Below are 21,065 nucleotides of genomic sequence, written 5' to 3'. Positions count from 1 at the left end.
ATGGCGTAAATTTAGCATCTTAAAAAAAATTATAAAGATAAAATGCTCTGTGGAATGGAATATCATCTATTTAGATTTTAAGAAACAAGGACACTAATCAACTAATTAAGTGTGTTCTTATATATTCCTCATACAAGCTCCAGGCTTTATTTCTTATGCTTTCACACATATTTATTCCCATCTGTTTCATCCTTTTCCTCTTTTTTTTTTTTATGTTTTTATTCCCAGTGGAAATTATCCCACCTTTCCTCTGTTTTCATTTTCTGCACTGAATGCTTAGTTTTGACTCTGAATTTGTCTCAGCTGCAGGCAGCCTAATTATTTCTTTAAATCTTTTTCTTACCATAGACCAAAAATGTCCTCTGGCTGCCATTTTTCACTACATATGGTAAAATATACAGGATAAATAAAACCAGTGCAAGCAAATTTGCAAGTTGTCTTAGATTTATGAACATAGACAAGAAAAGAAACAATGGGGATTTTATGTAGCACCTAGGATAATGTGGTCCCATTCTTCTGACAACATAAAAGTATTACTGTGCTTTCAACTGGAACTGTTTGGTCATGATTGTGTTCTTGCTTAGGAGCTCCAAATAAAAAATGAAGGTCAAATCCTGAGTGTTAGAACCTGTGTGGGATACTGCCAGATGTCTCAAAAAAACCACCCAAAACTAATACATGAAAAATATCTACAGAGCCAAGGTCTTTTGTGCTTTTGGTACTGGCATACTGGAGAGCAGACTGGGGAGACTGGGAGCAGACACAGCCAGGACAGGTGACCCCAACTGCTCAGTATGTAAAGGGGGATGTTTGGGGTGATGACTGTGTCCTCCCAAGTCACTGTTACATGTGATGGGGCCCTGCCCTCCCTGGGGATAGCTGAACACCTGCCTGCCCATGGGAAGCAGTGAATTCATTCCTTGTTTTGCTTTGTTTGTGTGTGTGGCTTTTGCTTTCTCTATTAAACTGTCTTTATCTCAGCCTGTGAGTTTTCTGCCTTTTACCCCTGATTCTCTCCCCAGTCCTGTTGGTGGAGGACTGAGTGGCTGCATGGGGCTTGGCTGCCTGGAGTTAAACCATCACAATTTCCAACAGAAAGCTCTAAGAGATCTAAAGATATCACACATTAACCCTGTCTGGCATGTGGATGCAGAATAGAAAAGCTGTGTCAGCACAGCAGTGTGGCAGCACAGCACTAATTAAATAGATTTTATACATTTTGTTATGAAAAGCAATATGCTGGAACACTGTGTACGATGGAAGGGTGGGCCATATTTTACTTGCACTTAGCATGTGGAACAGACAGCATGACTAAGCTTTAAAAAGCTGACAATTTTTTTGTTATTTTGGGGGAGGGTTTTTGCAACACGTGATGGTTCACGTTGAATGAAACACACCATCACTTCACCAGGCAACCTCAGTGCTGTTCTTCGACTGCTGGGAGATCTTGACATGGGGTAAGGAACCAAAGGGCAGGCGACAAGAAAGAAACAACCCGAGATGACTGAACACTGATCCTTGGAAACTGGTTTAAGGGTTGGCTGTTTGAAGATAGTTAGCATTATTTGCGAGGACAGAAATAATTTTTCGTAAATAAACAGATCTGGAGTTAAATTTTACATTTTAGCACACAGAGCATTTATCAAGGGATTAATGGGGAGAACTTTTGGACCTCAGCATGCCGATGTGCCTGAGAAGTGCGAGGGCAGATGTGGAAGCCTGGCCTGGAAGGAGCAGTAACGCGCGGTAGCAGCCGGGCCAGCGGGATTCCGGAGCGTCTCCCAATGGATTTGTAGAAATGACCAGGAAATAATACCACCGTTTGGCAGGAGGCCGCTGACCCCAGACACGCTGCGCTGAGGGCAGCCATGGCCGCCCAAGGAGAGAACGCTCACCCCAGCACTCCCCGCAGCACAACAGGGAAGGGAAGGGTGATTCCGGGACAAACGCCGCGGCAGCGCGGCCCCTCCAGCCCGGCCGAAGGGGAATGGCTCGGGCTCGGGCCCGGGCCCGCGGCCGGGGCAGGCGGGGCCCAGCGGCACCACGGGCCGGGCGGCGGCAGCGCGCGTGCGCCGCCAGGCTGCGGGCGGGCCCGGCCCCGCGGCGGCGCTGACGGACGTGGTGAGTCCGCCCCTCCCATCCCGGCCCCCTGTCCCCATCCCCGGGGAATGGACGGATGGGTGCGAGACTAGGTAGGTAGGTGAGTGGGCAGGTGGGTGGGTAGGTGTCCTTCCTCAGCGGGGAGGGGAGCGCCCCTACCCGGGCCGAGCTGGCGGCGGGGCCGCGGCGGGCTGGTGTCCTCGCTGCAGGCTGGGTGCTCGGTCGTCTCGTCTGGGCCTCCAGCCCCAGGTGTACCTCGGGAGGAGGTGCGGAGGGCCCTCGATCCCCTTTCTGCAGGACCCAGGCTGTGTCGCACGGGGGGCAGTGGCGCCTCCCGCACTGACGCCTTCCTATAGCCGCTGCCATTCTCCATCGCCCTTAAAGCTTGCCTGGCTTTAGTCACGGATTTTTTGGAAGAGGTCATCATAATGATGCGAGGCTCTTCTGGTTATGCCAATAGGACAAGAAGCCTCGGGCACAACATGATGCCCAGGAAATTTCACCTGAACACGTAAAAGAGCTTCTTTACTGTGCAGTGACAGCACTGAACAGATTGTCCAGAGAGAGTGGGGAGTCTCCCTCAGTGGAGATACTCAGGAACTGCCTGGACACAATCCTGTGCAATGTGTTCTAGGATGACCCTGCTTGAGCAAGGATGTTGGACCACATCACCCTAACAATAAGGTTGTGGGTTTGATCCCCATTATGGGCCATTCACTTAAGTGTTGCACTCATTGTCCTTCTGGTTCCCTTCCAATTCAGAGGATTCTGTGATTCTGTGACCCGCTGTGGTTCTTTCCAGCTTCCCCCCTGCTGTGATTCTGTGATATCCATGATGAGCTACTATCAAAAATGGCTGCTTTTGCAGAGCTCTTCTTTTTATTCATGAATGTTATTATTGCATAGTAATAATCCAAATATTTTTTGGATTATTACTATGCAACCCAGGCAAACATTTTTTCACATTCTGGCTGGCACTTTTGTGCATCCCACACTCCAAGACCCTAATAATGCAGATAACTGTGTTATCTAAAATACTTCAGAATTATGCTTCAAGAACCAAACTGTTTCTTGGCACTCCAGAATCACTGAAACATGAAAATCCTTTAACAGCAGATAAAATGTAGTAGATTATTATATTTTAACAGTCATGCATATTTTGCATATTTCTCTTTCGAATGCTTTTAATGGAAAGAAAATTAGTCCTATGTTGAGGGGTTTTTATTTCATGAGTAGCAATGGCATTGCATATATAAGTGTCTCATACTTTGTAAGCAAACAGTTGTGTAGTAAGTCTTTCCAAAGGGTCCTGGTATAATTATTTTTACAGGTGCTTGGTAGGTTTTTTGAGCAGTTTCAGACTGCTACAGTGAGCACTACCCACATTCATCTGTCACCTTTTGTTCCTCTCTGTACTGCCACAGCTGTTTTTGTCTGGTACATTGAACTTGATTGGGCATTGATCTGTCTGAAAAAGTCCTCTCTAAATAGAAGGGTGTCTTTCCATCTGCATGAGCTTTCTGGTGAAGTTCATGTTAAAATATCTGCAGCGAGCAGTTAGGAGGACACAGAGCAGGGACTTTGGAAAGGGGAAGAAACAGCAGGCTGGTCTCTTGTGGTGGCATAAGCTGCTCTCCTGTCAAATGTGAAACTCAGCCTTAGTTCTAGAGGTTGTGCATGACACACATTCCCCCCCCTTTTTGTTTTTTCTCATTTCCCTGAAACTGATTTCCTAACTAAGGAATGCATACTTGCAGATGTGGCTAATTACCTTCCTGCTCAGTTCTGTCCTTACTTTAATTGAGCTGGAAGAATATATATATATATATATATATATATATATATATGGGGGGGGCATTATGGGAAACATGGCATTTGGATTGAAACAATGACATTTTACCTAAAGTATTTCTATATAGTAGAAGTGTAGAATGATGGCTTTTTTTGTTGAGGTAGGAAATGTGTTCCAAGGTGTAATTGAGGTGCTGGTTGCAGTAACTGTGCATTGCTGCACCACTCATTTCCCTGTTTATTCACTGGCCTTGTGTAACCTGAGCAGCTGCAGTAATTGCTGGTGTGCTTGCACACTGTGGTATACCAGCAGTCATTTGTGGCTTGAGAAAAGGTATGGTGAAATGGCTGTTCATTTTTGTTGCTTCTATTTTCTCCTTAGGTAAATTCTAGAAGCTATGGATATACTCTTCAGAATAAGAGGAGGCTTGGATCTTGCATTTCAGCTTGCAACGACTGATGGTGTGTCTATAAGACTAATAGATTTCTTAATACTTATATTGACTTTCATTAAGAAACTATTTATTATATTTATTTTCTTGGCATTTTACCAGGTGTTAAGTGCTTCTTCACAAACCTGTAAAAATTATTCTTCATCTCTATAAATTTTCTGACACTCTTTTTCCATCCTATGTTTTTTGTTTTAATTCAAAAGAAATTTTACATTGACATTTTTAACTAATTTTATTTGCATATACTTTGTACTTGTGGAGATGTTATAGGGATCACTTTTCAGCTTGAAGCTGAAGTTGATTCTGAAATTCTAAGCAAACAGAATAAGTTTAAGGCAATGAATTTTGTTATAATTGGACTGCATTAATAATGCAATTTTGAGACTGTTGTCCAATCTTTCCAGAGAAATAGAGATGGGGAACAAGCTAACGAGTGACTCTACTGAATTTAGGCAGGATTTGCTACTGCAATTCCATGTGATAGCAAGGGACTAGTCCATAAAGCATGAAGGGGCTCCTGTAGTCCCCCACTGTTACAGTAAAGTGCCATTCTCCTCAGGCGGCCTGCTCAGGGCTCTCAGGGGCCATTGAGCTGTCACAGGACAGGGTGGGGAAGGAGGCTGTTTTTAGCTCAGCTCTCAGTCATTCTGCATTTTAAAAGGATGTGTCTCTAGCAGAAACGCTGAATTCCATCTAGTGAACCTTGATAAGGAACTTGTGCTTATTTGAGTTCATGATGTGGAGCAGAAGTGTTGAATAGATTGACCTAATCCAAAACAGCATTTTGTGAATTGCATCTTCAGAGAAGGGTTATTTATTTGACTTTGTCTGTGGTGTAGTGAATTGTAACCACAGTGAAGCAGAGTGGTAGGTGAATTATCCAAGTGCATGGTATTCACACCTGTTAGTGGGTAAATAAGGCACACTGTTCCTTTTGAAGGGCAGTGAGCTTTTTCTTTTGGAGCAATTTTCCTTTGACTTTTCTAATAATGTAGTTTTTACAGATTTCTAGTACAAAAGTTATCTAATGTGACCAAATTTAAGTTAATGCATCAGAGAGATACAGCAGTCTTTGATGGCTTGTTAGTACTATATTCAAAGTAATGATTTTTAATCCTCACAGTAAGGAAAAAAACGTGGCTAATGTGCCAAAGTTACTTTATCATATCCAACAGTGTCATGTCCATTATTGGTTCAGGTTGTAAGGTGTGGGTAAAACACCTTTCAACTCTGAAAGACAACTGTACTTACCAGTAATAAAGTTTCAGGCAAACCAGAGTGTAGCGTACAGGTTTATGTTGGCCGAAATTTGGTCCTCAGCTGCAATGTAGGGCCTACTTTTCCAAAGATTTAGTCTGGGATTGGTTAGTATTTCTGAACAATGATATGAGCTCAGAAACATGGGAGTGACTCAGATGGAATATTTTCAGGATTTTTTTTCAAAACCCTAAAGATTCATAGAAATTTGTACATGTAAGTTTGTTTGCAGCCATAGGCTTGGTTACGACTTACTAGATGTGGTAAGTGACATCAGAGTAGATTGTTCTTCTGTAAGTTTGACAGTATCTGAGAGAAACAGTACCCTTTTGTTCAGGGAGGTGAGTGTGAATGTTTGAGACAGACCTGTTAAATCTTACCTTAGTTTTGTTTTACCCAGTCATTTTTCTGATCATAGCAGCACTTACATTTTTATTCCAAGTAAAAAAAAAATTCTTAAATGTGTGCCCAGCAGATACAACAAAATGGTGAGGGAATTTTCTCAGCTAATTATATCCTTATTGTATTTCAGAGGCATCAACAAAAAAGGCATTAGGATATGTTTTCAGCGATCTTGAAAACAAACTGTCCTCAGAGGTTCTTGTATTCAGAATTTGCCACAGTTCAGTCTATGTGTGGCCTAACAATGGTATGACCACAGTGCCAGAGCTGACTGATGAGTCTGCATGTAAGGAGATAAGACGATTTATACAGTAAGTATATTTAAAAACTGGGGAGGGGTGGTTAAGAGATTAATTTCATCTTATAGAAATTTCTCTTTCTGTTGATAATTCAGATTTGATCAAGATGATGAGACCAAACGAAAGCTTGGCAAAAAAAAGGATAAAAAGTTACAGGATACGGTATGTTTCTAATATATAAGAAAAATTATCATTTAAACATTTTTAGGCTTGCCCTCCCTAGGCTTTTCTGTACACAAATAGGCATTGACATGACTTTAAAGAATGCTTTTAAAATCATTGAGACTCAACATGAATGCAGAAATCCACCTAAGGCAGATCAGCACATCAAGTTTGTCTTCAACATTGCCAGCTTTTTTCTAACCCAAGTATTTAATTGCTGAGTTTGTTACCAAATACCTGCAATCTTACTTTTGCCTTCTTGGTTCATGGACTTATTGGTTCTTACTTTTGCCTTCTTGTAGCTGGAGATGTAATATTGGTGTCTTTATTCTCTGCAGCAGCAGATAATCAATGTAGACCTCATGTTGGAAATGACATCTTCATTAGCTGCTTTGGCTCCAGTTATTGAAAGGGAAAAGAAGGAACACCACTACATAAATATGACATTACCAGTTGATGTTGTTGTATCCGTTTCTCCAGAAGAGCCATGGGGAAAGTAAGTGTTATCCTGAACTTGCAATTTTTCAGCTCCATTTCTGCTTTTTCTTGAAATAATGAAGTAAAACTATATCATTCATTAGTTTAATGAAAAGTATATAGTATTTTTGTGATGTAATTTTAACTGTATAAATAATAAAAGCTCATGTAAACAGCTGTTAACTTCAATAATCTGGAGACATGATCCTTTTGCTGTCTATAAAAAATTCAATTTATCAATGTCTGACAGATTTGATAATTCATAACCATTGCTTAGCAAAAAATTGAGAAAGTCAGGAAAATGTTCTAGAAATTTTTGTGTGTGAGGTGTATAAAAGTGAGAGCTGGGAAATATTTGATGAGTCTTTGTAATCTCAGCCTTACATTTCAGGGTGCAGCTGGGTAGGTACAGATGGAAAACATTTTAGTCTGCCTATGTATTTTTCCTTGCATTTTTTCCATAGAATTTGACTCTGAATGACACTAAATGGAATGGATAAAATGCAAAACAAAAAATTTAGTCATATATTTAATTTTTAATTTGGCAATTGCTTATCCTGGTTGTGTTTCTGATATGAGAGCAGGATAGCCACATTTGGGAGGACTGAATCACTAGAGACTCATTTCTGTGTGCAGACAAGCTTTGAGTAAGGCACAGTTGGGCTCTGCCTTTTCCTGGGGGAGCAGAAGCATTGAGTTAGTGCAGTCCAGGTCAGACATGCATTTAGGTATTGTATAACTCACAGCTGTGAGAAAAAATCATTCACAATCACTGTTCCACTTTTGAAATATTCTCCCTTGTACTTTGCAGGGTGCAAAATCTCCTAGTGAAAGCAATTCATGGGCAATTAAATGACATGGAAAGATGTATCATGAAATATGTGAAAGGAACATCAATTGTGGTACCAGAACAATTTCATTTCATGTTACCAGGACAAAATCACCTCGTAACAGTCTCATATCCTACGGGTATTTCAGATGATCAACTGGAAAGTTACAGAAAGGTAAAGCCAACAAACAGTAACAGAACTGGATCTTTTATTTTTAATTGCTGTAATTGAAGCAGTGGTAGGACTTTCCATTTATTCAGAATAAATAGTTTCCATTTAGTAGAATAAATACTAGCAGATACTGCTGTATTTTAGATTCATTTTTATTATAACCAAAACAGTATACTGAATGTGGAAACTTGATTCGTTATAAGTTGTTTTATAGAATATGCCAGATCTCATTTTTGTGAGGGAACAACTTTAAAGGTACATAAAATTTGGTTGATAAATATTTTCTCTAAATTATACTTCCGGTAGAGTATTCTTTGAATTTCTCCCTTTTTTTGTTCTTCTATGGTAGAATATCAGCTTACTTTTGGTGTGTTACTACATTCAGGTTTTTGCATATGTCCTGAAAGGCTTATTGGGGGTTTTGCTTGTTTTGGTTTCTTTCTTGGGGTTTTGTGGTGTTGTGGGTTTTTTGTCTGTTTGGAGGGGTTGCTTTTTGTAGCTCACAGGTGACCAGACTTAGATAGTTTTTGGCTTGTTTTTGCCTTTGGGTTAGCATCTAGAAAAAAGCATATGGATGAGGTGGAAGAATGTTGAAATGTGGCAGTCCTTTCAGACTGAGACTGATACCAGTCTTGGTCACACAATTGCATGTACTGAGAGCAGGGAAAGAATATTCTTTCTTGTAGCTTAGAGGTGTAGAAACAGGGGACTTTATGTGAAGCATTACTGGGTATATAAAACCCAGTCTTAGCCTTGTGTTTGCAGAGGCCTCAGGTACTGGTGGCGCTGCCTGTGTTTCCTGCTCTCTCTGCTGTTCGTTCTAACCCACTGATGGGAAGTGTTACTGCACCTCCTGTAGCTGGGTTCAGTGCTGGGTCATCTGCCTAAAATGTATTACCTGTGTTACACACATTATCCTAGATGATCTCATCATGCCTTTCACTCTTAAGCTCTGTGAAATAAGACAATATATCTCTTTAAATGTGGCTGCTGTGTGGCAAACAGAGCTTAAGGGATTTTAAAATAGACTGAATCTGCTTGAACCATAAGCCCAATATCTTTACTTTGTGTCAGTACATGTAATTTGAATGCTCCAATATCAGTTAAGATTATAATTTGGTGTGTGATCTACATTACTGTGCAGATAAAACTGTAATCCTTTTCTATGATGGTGTATTTTATCATGCTTTCATAACAAGCCTGTTACTTGTGGTGTTTTCAGTGGGGCCCCAGCAGCAGGTGTTATGTAACAGGACTGCATAAAGTAGTGGGCCCTTTAGATGGGAGGTAAGCCTGCATGAGCCTCCCTGGAGAGGAGAGGTCTAGTAGTAAACATCCCTGCTGAGTGTTTAATTAAGCCTATTTTAGTAATTTGCTAAACTATGCTGTTAAAATTATATCTTTCTTGCTGCTTATGTGGTCTTTCTTTTAATCCAAAATTTGAATTGTGTTTCTTATTTTTATTTGAACTTGCATGTAGGAATTGCATGGGTTATACAATCTGCCTTGTGACAGACCATATTTCAAGAGAGCAAATGCTTATCATTTTCCAGATGAACCATATAAAGATGGATATCTCAGAAATCCACACTTACATCTTAGTTCACCTGGCATGGAGTCTGGTATGGTAAGTTTAAATTGAAACATTTTGCAGAAAGCACCTTTTTATTTTAATTGAGATTATTTTATTGAATGAAGTAATTTAGATAGTCAGTGATGTGCAGATGAGAAAGTGAAATAAATGGCTTTTAAGCAAATAATTAACCTTTTAAGCAAAAGGGCTTCTCTGCACAAAATGGCATTGCTTTAATTTGTTGTATTTGTCCCAAAGAAATTGGATTTTCTTGGGAAAATAATGTCCATGACTTTAGCGTGTATTCTAAAAAGATTCTCAGAACCAGGACAAGAAACTAAAACAATGAACAGAGTTTAGAATACAAAATGAGGTGCAGTTAATCATGGGTGAATAATGACCCTTTGAATCTTCCAGAGATTTGCAGTCCCCAACTAAAACTTTACAGTGCAAGTGCCAGGGGATATGACTTCTCTGCAAACTGGTGCAAGTGTGATGAGATGCCTGTGTGTTCTCCCTCCTGTGCAGGTTTATTTGGTGCAAGGTGTGTACAGTTACCACCACTACATGCAGGACCGCATGGATGACAGTGGCTGGGGCTGTGCCTATCGCTCTTTGCAGACAATCTGCTCTTGGTTCAAGCACCAAGGCTACATGGATAGACCTATACCAACACACAAGGAAATTCAACAGGTACAGAACATTTAAGGAGATTATTTTATGCATATTTGTCTATAAAGGTTCGTGTAGATTATTTTTTAAATATCAAATTCGTACATTCTAGAAGATATTTTTTGTCCCTTAAATTGGACTGGTGGTTCTGAATTGTGTTGGGTGACATTATCTGTACAAATAAGATACATTAAAATAATCTTTTAAATGTTTCCTTGGATTAATGTTCTATTAGAAGCTGTGATACGACATTTTCAGTGTTTTTGTCAAATGAAAAGAACAAAGAATCTAATGTGTCATGATAAAATCAGTTTTAAAACTGGCTGTCATATTCAGTGACAGCTGGATTAATTCCCAAATGCTACACAGGAATTTACTGACAATTTTTGTAACTTTGCCTTTGACAGTAGTGTACCTTCCCTGATTTTTGAACTCTCCTTCACTTCTTTTTCTGTTTTGAATTTAAATGCATACCTGAATTGTTCATTTTTTGTTAACAGCACTGGATTAAAACTGTAGGCTTGTAGCTAATACCCATACTTGGGTATGCCTGTCAAGGAATACTGCAGTTACCTTCTGTCTTCTAAATATAATTCTTCATGTTACAGTCATTTACTGAACATTTTTAGTAAAGTTTAATTCATTCCATGAAAATACATTCATTATTTGTAGCGGGGATGTAAACACTAAAGGTAAAACCACATTTCCTGAACATTTCTCAATCCACACCTGAATGCTATTGAAATCTGTGCACTCCTGTAGCATATTTAGGCACCTAAAAGAGGGCAGTAGCCCTCAGAAGACCTTTGGGCTTTGTGTCCTGAGCAAAGGTGGTCTCTCTCAAGTGCTGAATGTAATATAAAAGGCTGATAATGAAGAAGAGGTTAAAATAAACCATAGCCCTTTGACATGGATCAGTAGCCTCTTCCTCAGAGCACTATTTTATGGATCCTTTCCTGAGTGCTCTGAATAGAAATCCAAGCCTTTCAGTCTGTAAAGTGGCTTCTGCAGTGTACAAATGATGCACTCCATTATTAAAGAGCTCAGTGGTCCCCCTCCCAGCCTGAAGCCTGCCTGTGGACCTGGGCTTGTGGTCTCTGCTCACGGACACAGTTCTGCATTACTGCTCAAAGGGACACTTTCAAAACAGAACCGCAGTGAATGAATTCAACATCCATTGGTCTGCTTTTAAACAGCTAGGTTCAAAACACATGCCCATATATATATAAAGCGACTTTGTTCACACAAAGTGGTGGAATTCCCTACTATATGTTGTTGATATTTGGGTTTCTTCCTCATTATGATGTTGCAAAGGCACTGGTTGATGCTGGAGACAAGCCTGCAGCATTTGTTGGCTCACGGCAGTGGATTGGTTCGATTGAGGTACAGCTTGTTTTGAATCAGCTTTTTGGAATAACATCCAAAATATTATTTGTCAGGTAAGAATCACTATCTCTTTAGTAGCTTGGTAATTGCTAGAAAGACTGAATGCCTTAAAATGCAAATCATGATCACAGTACATAGGAGAAGAGGTGTAATTAAAGAAGAGGTATAATTAACCCTCCATTCCTACCTTTAGTTGTGCTGAGTGCTTATAGATGAAGGTGGGGTTAAATTTCTTTGGGGGTTTGGGTTCCATTTTCCATTTGCTATAAATTGCTGAATAATATACAAATTGCCTGGGTTTATAAAAGCTATGGTCAAATACTTCCACCAGAAATGTGACTCCCATTGGGTTGGCTTAATCCATAAATTGCTTCATGATATGCAAACTGATATGGAATTCAGCCTATTCCTTTGTACCATAATTTTTGATGCCGGCACACAGTCTGATGTCCAGAGAGAACTGAATGTACACTGACAAAGAGATTATTACTGCAGCCACAGACCTAACTTGTGAGTTTAGGATTGAGGCAAATTGTTGAGAAGTCTAGAAAATGTTCCCCTTTTTGCATTTGTGTTAAAAAATAAAGCAAGGAATTTGTTTCCATTCTGACAATCTGATGCTCTCATACACAGAGAAGGACCCTACGAAGATATTTGGGACAAAAAGAATAATCTTTACCATTTATCAGAAGAAAAACTACTTCATTTTTTATCATTTAGGAAGCACTAAGCAGACTAATAAAACCCTGAACATTTAATAAATACAGTAGTGAAATCAAGAACATACACTAACAGTATGTATGAAATACAAACCAAAATACTTTTCATGTGTTATGTTTATTTAGAGTAAATTCACACTCTAGATATTTTAAAAGTGCATGGTAATGGGGATCCTTGATGGTAGGAAAATTGTTCAGCTCTTCAATATTTTAATCTTTTTTTATGCTCCAGAGCTTGTACTTGCAAATGATCCACCTAGTATTTATAGCAGCTGTGACAGGCCCTGCCAGTAGAAGATTTTTATTCTCCATATGAGAATGTAGAATACACTCCTGAACTGCGTAGAATTGCTCATAGTGCTGCTACAAGGGAGCACCAGTTTGTCTCAGGGTTATGAAAAACCATCACTACCATGCCAGGAAGAAGAAACAATCATGCAGCTTTTTCAGCTGGTCACTGGCAGTGGATAGCATTTATATCTTGGGTTTATTTCCATCTAGCATCTCTAATTCTTTGTGGAAATAAGACTTCACAGCCGCACCAGAAACACCAGTACTGGATCCATTATAATAAATGCATCATTTCCCAGTTTTGTATTCTGTCTATATTTAATCCATTCCTACTTGGGAAGTGGGCACACAGACTCTCACTGGGTTTTTGAAGGATTAGCCACTATATAAAGAAATATAAAGACAAGATATTAAAAATGTCTGTATTCATTTTCTTGCCCAGCAAATAGATCTTGTGTTTGAAAATGTTTTTCAGATTTTCTCAGGAAGTTTACAAAGGAATAATCCAAGTGACTTTCAAATCAGTTATCTATGCAGTGAATGAGTATTGTGGATAATCAGAGAAGTAAACCTAGTGAGAATGACAAATCTCTTACTGTTTTTCTTACCTAGCCAGGGTTCTGAACTAGCATTGCAGGGAAGAGAGCTTGCTAATCATTTCAAGACTGAGGGAACTCCAATTATGATTGGTAAGTACTTGAGTGTTGAAGAATGCTAATGAAAGTGCATGGTCTCCCTGTGCTGAATTTCATTTCAATTAGAACCCATTTAATTTACTGTACAAAAGTTAATCAAAACTGTAGTTGAATTAAAAATTACGGTTTTCCCAAGGTAGCCTCAAAAATGATAGAGTTTAGTCTGGTTGGTATCTTTTTATTTAGTATTTCTTTAAAGCTCAGTATTAAACATGGTAAAAAAAGTCAGTCTAAATGGTGTTTTTATAAATTTCTATTAAGTCAGAACTTGAGCTGACTTTCATTCTCTACAGTAGCAAAAGTTCATAGGGTTCCCCAAAACTTCCCCTCAGAGAAGAGTACTGTTTGTCTGGCTTGGAAGGGAAGGGTATAATCCAAATTTGTTTTAAGACCAGTTTTAATAATCTGAAATACTGGTATGATAAGAAGTGCCATTTGTAAAAATACTGCAACATTAATTGAACTATTTTTTCCATGCTGTGTTTCAGGAAATTAGTAATACTGATATTATTATTTAAAACTTTAATTACATTAATTTAAACAAATTTTCAGCCTGTATTTGTCATTCCATAACACATTGTAACTTTCTCAAAACATCAGTGCCAGAAGTCCAGACTTTGGTATGGTGATGGTTTAGACTAGGTATTAGGAAGAAATGTTTCCCTGTTAGACACCAGAACAGGCTGCCCAGAGAAGCTGTGGATGCCCCAAGACCATGGGGAGGGCCTAAGGATCAAGGCCAGGTTTGACGGAGCTTTGAGCACCTAGTCTGGTGGGAGGTGACCTGCCCATGGCAGTAGGGTTGGAACTAGGTGATACTTAAAAGTCCTTTACAACCTAAACCATGCTGTGATTCTGTTAAATATTCTTGGCTTTCAGCAGCCTTTTCATCTGAATTTCAAGAATGTAGAATCCCACATTGAAAAGTCTTTTTGTCTGTAACTTACTCTTCCCTCTATTGCTCTTTTGTAGGTTGGTTTAATTCTTGTTGTCATTGGAGGGCTGGAGTTGGGCTTTTTGAGTGTGGGGTTTGGGGATTGTTTTTGCTTGTATTCTCCCAGGGGTTTTGCAATCCCTATGTGCTGTGTGGAGTTATTACTACAATATTGTGGGGAAGTAAAGTATTGCACGTTATGTGAAAGAAACATGCAAGAGTTTACCTGTGCTCATCTCATCAGAATATCCCCTTTTTCTGTTTGCAGGCTGAGGAAAGGGAAATCAGAATTTACTATTCTGCCCCTAATATTCATTGATGTAACAAAGTAGAAAGCAACAGATAAACCTCGTCCAGGAATTCCGATTTCTCTTCTAATTTTAGTCCTTTTACAACCATGAAATTTTGCAGATTTCTTTCCTGCAGTTAGGTTTCTTTAAAAAAAAAAGTGCAGAAGGGATGTTTGAAATATTCTTGACTTCATCTGATGGAAGTGCTGAAGATTTAACCTGCCTTGCTGCCTTGGAAGAAATTTGGAAAATACATTCCCTACTTACTTTAATTACTACAGCTAACCTTTCTTAGATGTAGTGAAGATGCATTGTTTAATAATGCCAAGAATCTTATGAAAGAAACACCTTCAGAATCATCTTGATACAAGCTGATCTGTTAATATAAGGTGTTGATGTACTTTTATTTAGCCCTTGCACATTAAATCAATCCCAGTGAAAAAAAATTCTGCAATCTGTGTTTCTCCTATTTTAGGTGGAGGTGTTTTGGCTCACACGATATTAGGAGTGGCTTGGAACGAGACTACAGGGCAAATTAAATACTTGATTCTAGACCCACATTACACTGGAGGAGAAGATCTGCATGTTATTTTGGAAAAGGTGAGGCTTAATGCACATATATACTCACACATTTATGTATATTCATGTATTTTGGCATTAAACAAATAATGCCCAGCCAAATACAACTGGCCATTCTATGGCTTCTCCATCCCTTATTTCGGAAGAAGCACTGACCCCCCTTAACCTGCATACTACGATATGCTAAGTATTGTCAGTTTCTGAAACTTAGTATCTTTGGAGATGTATCAGATCAGAAAGTACACTAAGTTATACTATGAAGAAATGTTCTTTATTTTATATGAATTCACCCATCTTCCCTTTTACCCAGGAGTAAATACAATAAACGTATTTATATTTTGAATGAAAATTCTGTTCAGGCTGTAAGATGCTCTAAATGAAACACAGAAGATCATTTATTTTAAATTTTAAAAGTTCTTTTAAAAATCCAACCATAACCATTCTCAGTACAGGCCTTTAACAATGATCAGAGGGTAGATACTGAATTGTTTTTAAAATGTGGAAAAACTACAAAGTGCTCAGGGGTATGTAATTTCCTTTCCACATTTAAACCCTCCAAAAGGAATGACACAGCACGTTACAAACCAATAAATATAGTGTCAGAAAGGTAAACTCTTAAAGCAGCTGAATCATCCTGTAAGTGCTAAGTAATCAATGTCTTTCTGTTTTTCATATTAAGTTGAAAATAGTAACTTTAATTTCTAATCTTTGATACCCTTGTGTAAGCCCAACAAAAAAACCCAAACAAAGAATAAACCAAACCAACAAATAAAGCCAAACAAAAAAAAAAACACAAAAACCCCAACAAACACAAAAAAAAAAAAGAGCTGTTTAAGAAACATTTTACTGGCCTATAATGATCAAAGCTTGAAATGAACAGAGAAAGAAGCAATTTCCAAAGAATGTGTAGGACCAAAGGCTGTTACAGCTGCTAGCTGTTAAAATGGTTCAGTGGTCCAGGAGGATAAAATAAATGCAGAACCCACTTTCCTCATCAAAAGTGTCTAAGGGAAACTGTGAGAATGATGGTGTTTCAGAATAACATTAGCCTCTCAGGAGCAGCAGAAGGTGGGGAGGTGGGGACGGGGAGGAGATGATACTTTCTCAGAATTAAGCTGGGGAGGGAGGAAGGGGGAGAGAGTCTTTTTGTAATGTGTTTTCCATTAATGTGTTTCCAGGCACATAGAGAACTTTATGAAAAATTTCATTGCATTCTATAGACATTTGAAAATAATTCATAGTGCTTAGATTAGTATGATTAGTAAAATAAGAATAGACTCGAATAGTAAAAAACAGGAAAAACAGAATTTGAAGTAGATTTAAAAGCTATCTTGCTTTTCCTTGGACAGGGCTGGTGTGGCTGGAAGGGCCCGGAGTTTTGGAACAAGGACGCCTATTATAATCTGTGCCTACCTCAACGACCAAAGGCTATTTAAATTCACTCTCATGCTGAGACAGAATAGTAGCTGATCTAGATAAAACTGTCCTGTTATTTATCAAAATAATGCTTTAAGTCAATCAAAACCCAGGTGAAATACAAATGTTGGTGGAATGGCTTAAATCAAGGAACTATTTTTTTTAATGAAACCTCTAGAAATAAGAGTTACCTGCTTTGAACTGTATTCCTTGCAAATGCATTTATTAGGCAACAAATACTCTGTACTTTTCCATAGCACAACTTTAGGTTTATATAGTATTTCCTCTTCTGCTAGAATCTTTGTAGATTAAATGCCAAATCCGTTTGTTTTATGGAATTCTTTCATGATAAAAAGATAAAGTGTCCTCTGCCTTTCAAGTTCCACTTAGCCAGCTGTCTTGTCCATTATGAATCTGTTCAAAGGCCTTGTTTGTTCCTGGTGTTCTTGATGACGCACTTTAGGAGTGGGAAAAGAATGGCAGTATTTACTGAATTTTTTTAATTTTGCTGCCATATTTACACAGAAAAAGCAAGAGAATTAATTTTTCTATGCTCATTTATTTATAGCTGAATGAATATAAGTATTCCAGGGGAAAAACAAAAACTCACTAAATTCTTCTGTAAGAAGTAACAATAAACAAGCATTCCTCCTTCTCAGAAGGAGACAATGTCCCAGCACGCACATCTGACTACTCAGTGCATCATCCAGTCATGGTTCTTCAGACTTCAGATTCCCCTTATTTCATGTTGGGATTCCAAGCTGTTTCTTCTGGCAGCTAGGAGACAAGATCTGTCATGGAAACAAAATAAGTCTGTAGCTACTTCATCAGTATATCAGTAAGAGTACCTCTGATTTTTATTTTTTCTGGGTTGAAGTAGCCTCTTAAGTGGCATTCCACATATACTGTTCATTTCTAAGACCCTAACCTTAAGTACCTATGCAAGTTCATCCTTACTAGGAGGCTTCTAAATCTAACTGCTCTGTGTCTAACACACATTTGTTTTACTTAGATGCTAAAAATATTTTTTACATATTCTGAATTGTATTAAACCAACACTGTTACACACCATCTGATCTTCTTCTCTTCCTGTTTATGGATCTGCTGGTTTCACTTTCTTGTTTCTGTGCATTTGGGCCCTCTCTCTGCAAGCTATGTCTGTCACTTAGTGAGTATCCAGACTGTCCTCTCAGTTTCATTGTCTGAGTGTGCTGAATTGTCCTAAGGAACTTGGCACATTCCAGAAAGCCATAATCCAGTGCAAGGTCTGCTGCTGTCTGTCCACTGTTGTTGCACAAGCTGAAATACAGAATTAACAATAACCAATTAAACTGGAATAATGAGCAAGTGCTGATTAAGTGGTGTTTTAGGCAGGTGTATAAAAATAAGTACTGAGAATCAATACCAAGAAGGTTTGTCAAGGATAGCATACGGCTCATACAGGGGATTGGTATTAAATACCAAAAGGAATAATTATTTTTAAATAAATTTGTCATCAGACTATTACTGGCTTTAGCATATCAGAAAGACAAGAACAGGGTGAGATTATGATCAGGAATATTCTCCCAGCAGTTATTACAAAGGTATATAGCTAAACAACAGCATGTGAGCATATGGTCAGTGCTCCTTTGGTGTTTATGTCAGTTTTTAATACTCCTATGGCTATAGTCATGCTATATTTGCAGCCTTAGCATGTGTATTCTGAGCAAGTTAAATGTACTCTGTAAAATGCACATCCTTTGATGCTCTTACTGAGGTTACTAAATGTTGCTCAACTTACTCAATTTTAGCATCACCAGCAACAAGGAGAGCAAGACATTCCAAACTCCCAGCTTTTGCTGCTTTATGTATCGGGGCTTCTCCAAGGCAATCCTAAAAACACAATTTATATATAACAGTCATTTGCAAGAAGAGGAGTAGGATAAAGCTGTCATGTTCTCAAAAATGACTGTTTATGTACACCAGTCTGTTGAGATCTGAGAGATTAAAGGAATATAGCTAGTATAGTAATGCTAACTACCATTAAATGTCTAATGTATTCATCACCTGAAAGCAGAAGTGCTGTCTCCTGCAGTACTCATTGTTTAACCTTTGCCTTCTAAAAGATAACTTACACAGAATACTCTCAACAAAGATTAACAGCATCTCTTGGCACCACTCAGGGATTGCTGCGACCAATAGCTTGCTACCAGCTCAGAGGTATAAGGGATTCAAACTAAGCAACTTGAGTAAGAATCCTTACATTTACGTGAAGTAGGGACAAAGTTTTGGAGGAAAAATAAATACTCAAGTTGTGTAAAAGAATTAAGTTGTTTGGACATCTGCATGCAGCACTCTTAAGTGTGAAAATTAAATTATACATTTCAAGTGAAGTTGCTAATGCAATATAAACAGGATTTCTGGTTCATGCTAGAAGTTACTCTAAAATAAGCAACCCAGGTATCTCATGCAATACTACTTAGTGTAAAAAAACCTGTCTCTTAGATAAAAAGTGTGTCAGTAATATTAAGTGGATTTACTGACATGCCAAATTAGAAGTGGAAGAAATAAAATGTATGTGTTTTTTACCTGTTGGTTCAAATTTGCTCCTGTCTGCAGCTGCCAAAGTAGGAAAAAAGCTTCACCACCACAAGCAGCCAAGTGAGCTGGAGACTGACCAGAGGCATCTGCAGGTGCATTCACACCGGTTCCTGTCTCAAATAAGTTGCTGAAACTACCAGACTGAAACAGGGCATCAAAAGAAAAAAAGAAATGTTACTGCCAGTGTAAACCACGGCAGGTCTCAGAATACTGCATCACAGCAAAAAAACATTCCCCTTGCAAATCATTGGACCTTCATGTTCCTTGGAACTGCCTTTTAAATATTTTCTTTTTTAGAGAGCAGTGCAAGAAAGACTTTTTTGGCTTTTAATCTCTTAACCAGAAATACCGATCGACAGCGTTAGTGCCCCAACACTAACAGCAGCTCCAGGCAAACAACACCTCATTTACTTCCGCAGCCGGGCTCCCGGCAAGACAGATCTACAGACAGACCGTCCCAAGCCTCACCTCTGAACTGCAGTCCAGCATCAGCATCGCTTCCCCTTGTTGTGCGCGGGGCTGTCAGGGCTCGGGGCTGTCGGGGCCGGGGGACCGAGGCGCGGCTCCGTCCGTGCCCGCCTGCCTGGCCGGCTGCGAGCGCCGGGCCCGCAGCCCCGCCCCGCCGGCCGCACGTAGGCAGCGCCAGCCGCCGCCCAATGGCCGCCCCTCAGGCTCCGCGGGACCGCGGCCGGGCCGGTGCTGGCGGCGGGGGCGGCCATGGGGCGCGGGGCCGCCCGGCACGTCCCGCACACACTCGGCAGCCGCGGCAGCGCCCTCCGGAGCCCCGGGCAGCCCGGCACCGGCTACTGCACCGGTGGAAGCCCCGCGGCCGCCGGGAGCCAGGGAGCGCTGAGCGCGGCCTGGTGTGCGCTTGGCCGTGCTGCTGCCAGGCGCAGCCGCCAGTGCTTCTGCCAGCGGACCTGAACGCTCGTTTGGGAAGGCTAGACCAAGGCAGACTTGCATCTAGGAAAGAAAACAGTAGAGGATTAATTTAGATTTTTTTTTCCCAAAGAAAGCTTAAGTCAGTAAAAAGAAATCCGTACCATCGTCCTGCCCAAGCTCTGCCACTAGGCCAGGCAGACTGGCCAGACGTGTGAGACCCAGCTCTCGCCTTCAGCACAGTCATTGCAGCAAGTTCATCACCAGTCTGAGCGGGGCTGGAATCGGCAGTGGTGGGTCTGGGCACCGCCACCTGCTACATCTCTGCTCAAAACACATTTGCAAAAACAGAACTTTGATTGTCACTTACATGAGCTTGAAGTATCCTAGAGAGGGTGAGTGTCCAAAGTGCACAATTCTGTTCCCTTAGCATTATGGTATGTCCTTCTGTGTCAAATACCTCCATGTTTGTTATGGAAGTTCCTCGTAATCACTACCATCATTTAAAAAAAAAAATTGAAAGCCACGTATTTAAAAAAAAAAATAATGACACAGTTTCAATAAACAGGGATAGGGAAAAAGAAGCCTAAAAGTGTTCCTTTAGGGCCTACATAGTTCTGAAATGAATTCACAAACATGATGAAATTACCTTCAGCTTCTTCTTCAGGAAAGCTAATATAAATTATTTTAGTATAATATGAGCATATGCAGTACAATTTTTAAAGGTGCAGAAATCCAGGTAGATAGGCTGTGATCAGTTTAGCAGAATTGTTTTAGTAAGTGAAAGTTTTTACTTCTCTTTTATATGGAAAGAAGTACACTTGTGTAATTACAAAATGTTGTATTGGGTTTTTCCCTGAACAGCTAGCCAAGCTAATTAGTAAACAAACAAAATTCCTACACTTCTAACAATGCTTTGTTAGGGATGAAATACCATTGTGCAATTTTAAAGATTCTTTTGAAAACACACATATCCAGAATTACCTTAAGTCTAAATAGTTTCGCATTGCCCAAGAGGTTGTGTTTTGGTGCTTTTGGTTTTATTTTTGTTTTAAAGATCTTTCCTCCCTACAGAACCTCAGCAATTCAGAGGTTTCAAGCTGAACCTGA

The 21,065-nt window shown here is 39.6% G+C and overlaps 2 protein-coding genes across 6 annotated transcripts; one reads left to right on the top strand and one right to left on the bottom strand.

Annotated features, from left to right (window-relative positions):
- The first annotated feature begins 1,412 nt into the window (after positions 1–1,412).
- Positions 1,413–16,885, top strand: UFSP2 (UFM1 specific peptidase 2). 5 transcript variants are annotated; one of them, XM_009100811.4, is made up of 12 exons: positions 1,413–1,457; positions 4,274–4,353; positions 6,133–6,313; positions 6,397–6,463; positions 6,802–6,959; positions 7,752–7,944; positions 9,422–9,568; positions 10,043–10,207; positions 11,501–11,625; positions 13,195–13,271; positions 14,977–15,101; positions 16,430–16,885. In XM_009100811.4, exons 2-12 carry the CDS (start codon positions 4,290–4,292, stop codon positions 16,514–16,516), a joined length of 1,389 nt encoding a protein of 462 aa, XP_009099059.2. In that variant the 5' UTR covers positions 1,413–1,457; positions 4,274–4,289; the 3' UTR covers positions 16,517–16,885. The 5 variants fall into 5 exon arrangements, with proteins under 5 accessions (XP_009099059.2, XP_050829776.1, XP_050829773.1 ...); XM_050973819.1 differs by lacking the exon at positions 1,413–1,457 and adding an exon at positions 2,056–2,192 and having other exon boundaries at positions 6,805–6,959; XM_050973816.1 differs by lacking the exon at positions 1,413–1,457 and adding an exon at positions 2,057–2,192.
- A 150-nt stretch (positions 16,886–17,035) lies between these two features.
- ANKRD37 (ankyrin repeat domain 37) lies at positions 17,036–19,686 on the bottom strand. Its single transcript, XM_018926565.3, has 5 exons — positions 19,545–19,686; positions 19,065–19,217; positions 18,277–18,368; positions 17,566–17,795; positions 17,036–17,287 (listed from the first exon to the last, which is right to left on the bottom strand). Exons 1-5 carry the CDS (start codon positions 19,569–19,571, stop codon positions 17,274–17,276), a joined length of 516 nt encoding a protein of 171 aa, XP_018782110.1. The 5' UTR covers positions 19,572–19,686; the 3' UTR covers positions 17,036–17,273.
- Positions 19,687–21,065: the final 1,379 nt, after the last annotated feature.

The sequence above is a fragment of the Serinus canaria genome, chromosome 4, assembly GCF_022539315.1.
Source record: "Serinus canaria isolate serCan28SL12 chromosome 4, serCan2020, whole genome shotgun sequence".
Taxonomy (NCBI): Eukaryota; Metazoa; Chordata; class Aves; order Passeriformes; family Fringillidae; genus Serinus; species Serinus canaria.
Note: the sequence above shows the minus strand (reverse complement) of the source record. Positions and strands in the feature narration are given on the sequence as shown.